This window comes from Cucurbita pepo, unplaced genomic scaffold (genome assembly GCF_002806865.2).
Source record: "Cucurbita pepo subsp. pepo cultivar mu-cu-16 unplaced genomic scaffold, ASM280686v2 Cp4.1_scaffold000925, whole genome shotgun sequence".
Classification (NCBI taxonomy): domain Eukaryota; kingdom Viridiplantae; phylum Streptophyta; class Magnoliopsida; order Cucurbitales; family Cucurbitaceae; genus Cucurbita; species Cucurbita pepo.
The window spans coordinates 1-9,829 of record NW_019647128.1 but is presented as its reverse complement, the minus strand read 5'-3'; the positions used below and the strand labels follow the sequence as shown (position 1 = coordinate 9,829).

Genomic DNA, 9,829 nt, shown 5'->3' with positions numbered 1-9,829 from the left:
AGCCTCCTCCTCAACCTGGTGCACAAAATTATTTGTCTCTTAAATTCTCATATTCTAACACTTTTGAGTACCTTTGATGGAAAGTTAATATCGAGTGACCTGCGTACATCTTACATGATAGGACGGGCCTAGCTAGATAGACATTTGGGTCTCGAGACCCTACTCGACTGCCATATAAGAGCAATAATGATGGTAGCGCGAGTTCGTTACCCATCAATAATTTAGCTAACCTTAATGAACTTATTAAATCATTTTCTTGTGACAAGAGGACAAGACCATTTAATGAAGGTCACTAACTCCTACCAGTAAAACACAACTACTAGGAAGAGGTTTCACACCCTTATAAGGAATGTTTCTTCCCCTCTCCAACTGATGTGAGATCTCATAATCCACCCCTCTTGAGGGCCCAACGTCCTCGCTAGCACACCACTCGATGTCTAGCTCTGATACCATTTGTAACAACCCAAGCCTACTGCTAGTAGATATTGTCCTCTTTTGCCCGTTACATATCGTCATCAGCCTCATGGTTTTAAAACGCGTTTTCTAGGGAGAGGTTTCTACACCCTTATAAGAAATGTTTCTTCCCCTCTTCAACCGATGTGGAATCTCACAATCCACCCCCCCCCCCCTTTGGGGGCCTAGTGTCCTCGCTGGCACACCGCCCGATGTCTAGCTCTGATACCATTTGTAACGGCATAAGCCCACTGCTACCAGATATTGTCCGCTTTGACTCGTTACGTATCGCCATCAGCCTTACGGTCTTAAAACGCATCTATTAGGGAGAAGTTTTCAAACCCTTATAAGGAATGCTTCATTCCCCTCTCCAACCGATGTGGGATCTCACAATCCACTCCACCCCCTTTGGAGGCCCAACGTCCTCGTTGACACACCGTTCATTGTCTGGCTCTGGCTATGAAACCATTTGTAACAACTCAACCCCACCGCTAACAGATATTTGTCCGCTTTGGCCCGTTACCTATCATCGTCAGCCTCACAGTTTTAAAACACATCTACTAGGGAGAGGTTTCCATACCCTCACAAAGAATGTTTCGTTCCCCTCTTCAACCGAGGTGGGATCTCACAAATACAAGATTAAGAATTCTAACTCCTTAGCAAAATATAACAGAATCTCACCCAAATCTGACTTTCTACCATATTTTCAACAAATCTAACAATCATATACAAACATTGCATAGGGTCAGGAAAATAGAAGTGGGTAGCACCGGCAGAAATAAGAACAATAATAATTCTATCCCTACTCTAAAAACAATAAAAGATGAGAATTAAGAAGAAATATACCGATGCTTGCTATTTCCACCATTTTGTTGATCATTATTCAACAAATTTATACACTATATATATATATATGTATGTATGTATTATATCATATTATTCACATAGATTATAGACAGAAACATGATATCAAAGATTCGTCAAGTAGAACCAACAAAATACTGCAACGGTGAGATATAAAATGCATATTAATTGCATCTTATTTTCAAGAGTATGATAGGATGCATGCATCACAGAGCAAGATATACTGCATTTGCCAAGCTATAATCCACCAGAAAGAGCTTGCCTTACAGTTTTCTTCAGCAGTTTTCAATAGAAATGTCGCCTGCGGACTCTCTTCTTGTTCGGAGGAGTCGGAGCTTCACCGCTGCCCGGAAATTCCCATTTGACAACATCCCCATCCCATGAAGAGCTTACAAGCATTGGATATTGAGGGTGCCAGCTACAGTCTCTTACTGGTGATTTATGATGCTTCAGTGTTGCAACTAGAGCTCCAGTCAACTACAAAGGACATAAGAACAACAAACATAATGCTAAATAAGAATGTTATAAGATATATGGAATACAATTTTCTAGGACCAGAAATAGTTTAGCGGATGTATAATTTTTATACTCATTGTTCACAATCCAATGATTAACAAACAAAAAAAAAAACTATTTGTAACCGCTCAAAGCCTACTGCTAGCAGATATTGTTTTTTTTTTACTTTTCCTTTTGTGATCAGCATCCTCGCTGACACTCGTTCCTCTCTCCAATCGATGTGGGATCTCACAATTCACCCCCCTTCAGGGCCCAACGTCCTCACTAGCACACTACCCGATGTCGGGCTCTGATACCATTTGTAACAGCCCAAGCCCACTGCTAGCAGATATTGTCCTCTTTGGGTTTTTCCTTTCGGAGCCCAACGTCCTCGCTGGCACTCGTTTCTCTCTCCAATCGACGTGGGATCTCACACTATTGATACTAATTAAATAGAAAATGATATTTCAAGAGTTTAAACACACAATCCTTGCTCTAAAACCATGATAATATAATAATGAACCAACAACTTAGCTAATATTTAAATTAATGGTGAATTTAATATTTTCAATATTTGGTTAACACTCTCCTCGCTTGTGTTCAGCATAAGAAACAACAAGTGAGCTAACTAACAAAGAGTTCCGTAAACTTTAAGGTAAATCAGTGATTCAGCTATGACCCGTGTTCTAGAAAGTCAGAAAGAGATTTCAAACAAGTATTGAAATATAAAAGCTAAAGCTATAACAGCCTGGCCCACCGCTAGCACCGTTAGCAGATGTTGTCCTCTTTGGGCTTTCCCTTTCGGGCTTCCCCTCAAGGCTTTAAAACACATCTGCTAGGGAAAGGTTTCCACACCCTTATAAAGGGTGTTTCGTTCTCCTCCCAACNCGTCCTCGCTGGCACTCGTTCCTTTCTCCAATCGATGTGGGACCCCCATCAAATCCACCCCCTTCGGGGCCCAGCGTCCTTACTGGCACACCGCCTTGCGTCTACCCCCTTCAGGAACAGCCTCCTCACTGGCACATCCCCAGTGTCTGACTCTAATACCATTTGTAATGGCTCAGACCCACCGCTAGCAGATATTGTCCATTTTGGGCTTCCCCTCAAGACTTTAAAACACGTCTACTAGGGAAAGGTTTTCACACCCTTACAAAGGGTGTTTCGTTCTCCTCCCCAACCAATGTGGGATATCACAAAAGTAGTAGAGCAACTCCCAATATCCGGGAACTTAGAATCTGATAGGAATGTTATTGGGATATTAAGACTGTCAGTAATTCGACGTAGAGTTTGTTAAGAGAGTTTTGTTATAAATAGAGTGGGTTATAAGATGAAGACAGGCAATCCTTCGGTTGAATCAGAGCTCGAGTGATATCAAAAGAGGGAGAGTCCAAGTACCTCACATTAATCCAATATATGTCGGGTTCTATCAGAACCGTCCCCTCGAGCATTCTCACTTAAGCGTAAACAATTAAATCATTGTCTACCTTCCTCCCCTTCCACTCCTATGTATAACCAACTCCCTTGCATTTGCACATTAGTAGTAATATAAATAAATGTTTCCATGTGCGAGGCATCGGACTAATAGATGTTATATTACTAAGGAGGGTCGGAGGTATAAATTAAATAATTTCCCGGCTCCAACGTCAACTTAAAACCTCACATGAAAATAAGATGCATATAAATAAATGTCAAATGACTTACCAAATCATAGATATAAACGCAAGAATTGTGAGATCCGGTGTAGATGTACTTCTGGCCGGTGCTGCAGAGGGGAAATAAAAATATAGTCTCAACTATTAACCATCTTCAATGTATCTAGCACGATAACTAGAAATTCGATTCACAATAGAACAAGGTTTATTGAAAATGAAGTCGATATCGAATGAAATCAATACTTCCTTGAAACAAACCTTTAATAGCATAGCACAAACTACTGCATAATGCAAAACTTCAAAGGTAATATTTTCATGCAGCAGAGCAAATAGTTAACATCTCGATCGTAATACAGTCATAAATATGCAGTTGCAGCCACAAAAGCTCACCTAGATTCCGGGGAGAAATAACAACGGATAAGCGTTCGCAGGACTGAATGACCCTTGTATGTAGCAACAGATCGATCACGTGGATGCATCAAATTTTTAGCATGGAGTGGATAATCCATCCATCTGTAGTCCCAATCATAGTTTCTGGGCCTATTGTAGCTGGAACAAAAGAGGAGGGTTGTTTATGAATGAAAAGAGTTTCCATTTTAGGAAGGATACCATACTTACTGTCTTTAAAAAACGAGCCGTCTTGCCATATTTCAACTTATAGGAAAAACAATTCAAATAAACTATCATTGTGGAGACTGAGATTTTTACTCCCTCTGAAGGTTCCTTACGAAACCGATATAATTTGATTTATTATTCGTGTTTTATTTTCAAGTCATGTATTGCATTAGACAACAAGCACATTTGTATTAGGGGAAAAAATCATAATTACTCGTTTGAGTAGCGCTGTTCGGAAAAATACAAGTTTTTTATAAGGTAACTTTAAAATACAAAATAATTCATGATGGTAGAAGAATAGTTACTCAGAGAAAACAAAGTTACCCTCAGTTTCCTAGCATCAGATGAGAAACAAATACCCAGAATGACTAATAAGAAAAGGAATAAATATAGTGCGTATTTAGAGAGTATCAAAACGGTACGTACTGAGTAGCATTGTTGGACATCTTTCTGATATCCCAAAGTTTGATGGTCTGGTCTTTACCATTGGAAATTAAATATCGACCATCCCCACGACTATCAATGAACGTGATACCTTCGACATGTCCTTCTAGAATCCCTGCAGCCTTCCCTTTAGATATAAAGCAGCGTCTGTCCCACACCTACAAATATACATCTAACATCTTAATACAAGGAACAGAACGAACTTCTCAAATATACAATCCTCGAGCCCGCACACTTTCAGGATTAGCAAATAGTTAGTTGCATTAGGTGACTGAAACCATTGGGTTAGGCTAACTCCTAAGTTTTGGGAAAACTCTGGTTGCAAGGCCAAAAATCACAACTTCAAGATTCATGCAAGAAAAACTGGAAATTTGTTAAATAATGGGACAAAACATTCATACGCTTCCTTCTAAACTAAAGTGGTCAATCTTTGACAAAAAGTAGCAAAATGTCCTCGAAGTTGTAGCGGATTTGTACCTTACAGAAAGTATCATCACTTCCAGAGTAAACCAGATGGCCACTTTCATCAGCAAAACACACAGTATTCACATCAGACTGTGCACCCAATAAGAAAAAACTTAGAATGCCAGGAAATTTTGTAATGAAACAATTAACAAAAACCTCAGCAGGTACATAATATGCAAAGATTCCTCCACAGGTAAGTAAGTTTAGCTCATGAAGATGATTAAGTAAAGTACGAGACAATATTTTTCGAAACAAGATACAAGATGAATAAGACGCTGGAGAATTAGTATATGAACTGGTAAGAATCCTCTTGAACTTACCAATTCTTTGTCTGCTTCAGAAAGTTTCTAGCCTATATAAGGTCAGTAGATGTTGGGGGAAATAGTTAAGGATACTTCAAATCAAATAAAAATAGAAGGGAAAGGAAAGACAAGAATAAAAGTATGTTTTTTTTGCAACAATACTTAAAAACAAAGAACAGCCTTCAGAAACTATTCCAAAAAGAATAATTCAGGAATACACACGAAGTTTCCATCATAAACATGTTTCTAACCATGTCGGGGAGACCAAGCTATTTGGAAAATTACATGAATACGGTATAGGATATTCAAATTAGACACACGTTGACAGGCGGGATTAAGACTGTCAACCATATCACCAATCATCAAACCATCTCCCAACCAGACATTACAAGCTATGTTTTAGCCGTCACTCCATAAAATTTTGATTCACGATCTCATAACGGATCTTATGACTTTATACAAAGATTTTCAAGCCATTTCTTCACTAGGTGACACCAGACAATTTTCTTCGACTGTCTAGTAGTAAATGGACAAAGAAATTCAGGTTGTTGCTCTTTTGTGGATGTCATCTTACAAAAGAAAGCTTGTAATTATTCAGTAGTTCGAATATAGAACTTCAGTAAGTCTCGCAATTCATTGCAAGATGTACTTTTCTGCATAAGTTTGAGATTAGGTAGCCTATCAGGTCAACTCTAGAAAACATACATGTACCTTAAACAATAAAGCCAATAAATTAGATAAATCAAAGAGCAAGGGAGAATAAAAAGCTCTTCTTTCTTCATTTTTTTTTTTTTCCTAACAATTGGATATCACAGATTTTTACGAATACAAGAAATGTAACAGTTTGAATCATTAAAATGCCTAAAGTTCTTTTTTTCTTTGCATGCACTAACAATAAAGCAAAATATTGGGGAAAAAACTCTACAGGCACGTGAAGCGTATTGTGTAAATACTAGAGAATGATTTAGAGCATTACTCTGTGAGCCAAAATTCGAAGCGAAAGCTTATTAGTTTCAAGATCGTAGACATATATAGAATCATCGCTACTTCCAGCAACAAGTTCTCGTCCATCTGTTGAAAATTTCACAGAGAAAATTCCAAAAGAATCTCTTCCATCACCATGTGCACAGAAATCCAATCCCTCATGAACCTCCTGTATCGTTTTAATATGAAAGTGAAGCAAGAAAATTAACATAGAGAAAAGGGTACGCAATATGACAAATGAAAAATCCAGATTTCCAGTAGTCTTAGTCAAAAAGTTCAATAAGGTCTCAGATAGTAGAGAGATGCCAACAACTAAAGTAAACTTATATATATATATTTCTTTTTGTAGCTAAGATACTTCCAACATTCCAAAGTACATTAGCTAAACAGTCGAAGTACGGAGAATCACAGTCAATAAAGCAAGAGGTTGGCCAAGAATTTATGCCATTACATAATATGAGTTATATAGCATCAAAGAAATATATTTCAATCCACGATATCAACTGAAATTTCAGATTTTAGTAAATTTTGAACCCATACCGTAATATTTGCCAGAGACTCTGTTTCGGCGGATGACACGTTAACAATGTGGATGATTGGTGACATGCTGGCATAGACCTTAAACAACAAGGCCAATAAATTAGATTATTCAAAAACAATGAATAATAAATTCATCCTAAAACATCAAAAGGATGCTTCTCCATCATGATAATGCTACTATAATTTCAATGGGGTTTTCAGCCTATTGTTAAGACACAAGGTTTTCAACCCAATCACGAACAACCAAAATACCGTAATCTTGTGATTTTAAGACCAGACATGTACATTTGTAATTTATCAAAATTAACCAAGCAAAATAAACAAAAACCTTAGCAACCAAACAGTAACACGTAAAGACATACGAGAAGATTTTTACTAAGTTATTTGAAAATTCAAGCACAAGAATCTGCGAATAAAGACATGCAACATATTACAATTAAATAATTACTTATTCCCAAACAAATGTTAGATAACTAGAGAAGATAAATAGCCAACAAGCTATTCGATAATGCCACAGTGCCATGGAAGCAGATACCTAAGGCTTGATACACGTATAGTTTCTCGAGTAAGCACTTACAAGGAAACGCTGGTCAGGAGAAAGTGATGTATCAGTAATTGTCCACCGCAAACTTTTTGCAAGAATGTTCTTTTGAACCTTCCACCCATTATCCACATTATAAATTCTAATGTGGCTCCCCTGCCAACAAATGTTCTCGTAATTAGTTAATAGTTACAGTACAAGGTAATAATCTCCCACGAGCCAATTTTTCGACAGAGGAAATATAGACACTACGAGGATTGGGCACATTTAACTCATTTATGAGAACTAAAAACAGGAAAGGAACAACACAGATAATAGTACGATTAGGACAAACGAAAAAGATCGAGATTGTTAAGCAAAAAATAATAAGTTAGAGAGAGAGAGAGCTACAAAGCTAAATTTTGTTCTCCAACTAACCGAATTTGATCCGAAGCCACAAAGAGATTTCACATATTAACATTTAATACAAGGGTTGCTCGGAGGTACCTGAAATCCTGCAACAAATAGAGAACCATCTGACGAAAACTGCGAGACATAGGCTCGGCTAGTCATTTGGTCCACAAGCCATGGACCATTAACAGGCAAATATCTGCTCAAAATGTGACAACAATCTCCAGCTGAGAACCTTCCCTTCCCTGAATAGTTACATTCCCGGCCCGCCAACATTTTTACAGGGGAAATATATACCTCCCGCTTCCCAGGCAGTACTTGACTCAAATGTGAACTAGGCCCTGATTTCATTCTAGTAAGCTGTGCAATTTCATCATCTAAATAATTCAAAGGCTTGTTGGACACTTGACCTTCAACCGCTGCATTGATACTCATGTCGCCATCACAGTCAGAACCAATCTCTAGTCTACTCAAAGCGTAACCCATATCACCAATGGTGGCCCAGCTTGGGATACCATACATCTTAGTTCAAGAACACCCTATAATATGTCGATGGACACACTCGTAAAACTTCAGATTAACCCTCATCTGAACCCCGACTTCATTCCATAGCTGTTTCCCACAACCCAGAAACAAGAAAACCCAAATGATCTGTTAAGAAATTGCTGGAAATTACGTCAAAAACAATTAAAACTCAATCAGGTCCCGTAAAATTAACCCATAATCCCAAATCCCAATGGGTAATCTACTAATATCAACAATTTAGCCCCTCGATTGACATTCTTTCACTCTAGAAAATGAATTTATTCATACAAGTTGGGTTAAATTCAATTCAATTCAATTCTAAGAGCTGACGAACATCAAACAACATGCATATTACTCGCAAGGAGGAAGAAGGGGAAGAAAACCTAACCTGTGTGGTGGGAAAGAGATGGATTGTGCGAGGAAGAAGATAAAATATCAGTTCATGAGTTGAATTTCGTATGGGAATTGGATAATGAATGGATATTAGTAGTGGGTATGGGCGAAATGGGTAGGTGTGCTGTGGACGATTAATAACTCCTCGTTCCTCGTGTTGAACAAGCGCTCTGTGAATTTTCTATTTCTCCTACCATTTTTGTTTCTACTTAAATGCCTTTTTATCCAAATAAATTTTTATTTTATTATTTAAATTATTATCTATATTGTATTTATAGACGTAGAAATTTTAATTATCAATTTTATAAAAAGAAAATTCGATAAATATATGAAAATATTAATTTCTTACAATTTTTTTAATATTTATGTTTGATTGATCCTTTTCGGATGTAATAAAAATGTTAATTCAGTGTCTATGTCGGTGAAGGCCACTAAACTTGATTAGACGTGTCATGCCACTTTTGGCTATCGTGTTTCGTGAGAATGCAACCTTTGTGTCTATAACTATAATGTTATTTTGTGTCTCGAGATTTGTCGAGAACGACAAACTTAGTATTAATGTTCATAATACGAGATGATATTATCATGCCCAAATTTGCAAACTTTATTCCAAATAAGGAGATTCTAACCCGACCCATTCCAACCCTATTCAATCCCGTCCAAACGACTCCAAAAAATTAAATTACAAAGTTTGAGTAATTTTTTTCTCTCTATTTGGTCACGGGCCTTAAAACGTCCTATTTAAAAAATTTGAGTTTGTAACCCATCTAGGTTTGTGCCATAAACTTTATCGAGTATTTAAATTTTTAATTCTGCGTATGCGAGTTTTTTAGTCTAATAGATCATTAGTAAGTATTTGAACGTGCATATTTGTGTTTATTAGCCGACTAAATTTTTAATTGGATAGATTATTAATATTTATGTAGACTACATTTTTAAATATTTTATATTTTTAAAAATTAAAATATATTAGACAAATTTAAAAGTTTAGGGTATTATTAGACATAATAGAGAATTTCATTTTATAAATTTTAAATAGGTTAGAGATTTATTATAACAAAACAAAAATTAAATTGAAGTATTTTATATTTTTAAAATTAACAAATTTATTAAACAAATTTGAAATTTGAAAATGGATTAGTTTTTATTATTATTAGTATTTTATT

General features: G+C 36.7%; 1 protein-coding gene across 3 annotated transcripts; it reads right to left on the bottom strand.

The window, feature by feature from the left end:
- Positions 1–1,361: 1,361 nt before the first annotated feature.
- LOC111786017 (LEC14B protein-like) lies at positions 1,362–8,842 on the bottom strand. Of its 3 annotated transcripts, none has more exons than XM_023666368.1 (10): positions 8,659–8,842; positions 7,842–8,410; positions 7,392–7,511; positions 6,815–6,892; positions 6,267–6,443; positions 5,001–5,078; positions 4,506–4,681; positions 3,855–4,013; positions 3,514–3,574; positions 1,362–1,794 (listed from the first exon to the last, which is right to left on the bottom strand). In XM_023666368.1, exons 2-10 carry the CDS (start codon positions 8,265–8,267, stop codon positions 1,603–1,605), a joined length of 1,467 nt encoding a protein of 488 aa, XP_023522136.1. In that variant the 5' UTR covers positions 8,268–8,410; positions 8,659–8,842; the 3' UTR covers positions 1,362–1,602. The 3 variants fall into 3 exon arrangements, with proteins under 3 accessions (XP_023522136.1, XP_023522135.1, XP_023522133.1); XM_023666367.1 differs by having other exon boundaries at positions 7,842–8,396; XM_023666365.1 differs by having other exon boundaries at positions 7,842–8,357.
- Between the last annotated feature and the right edge of the window lie 987 nt (positions 8,843–9,829).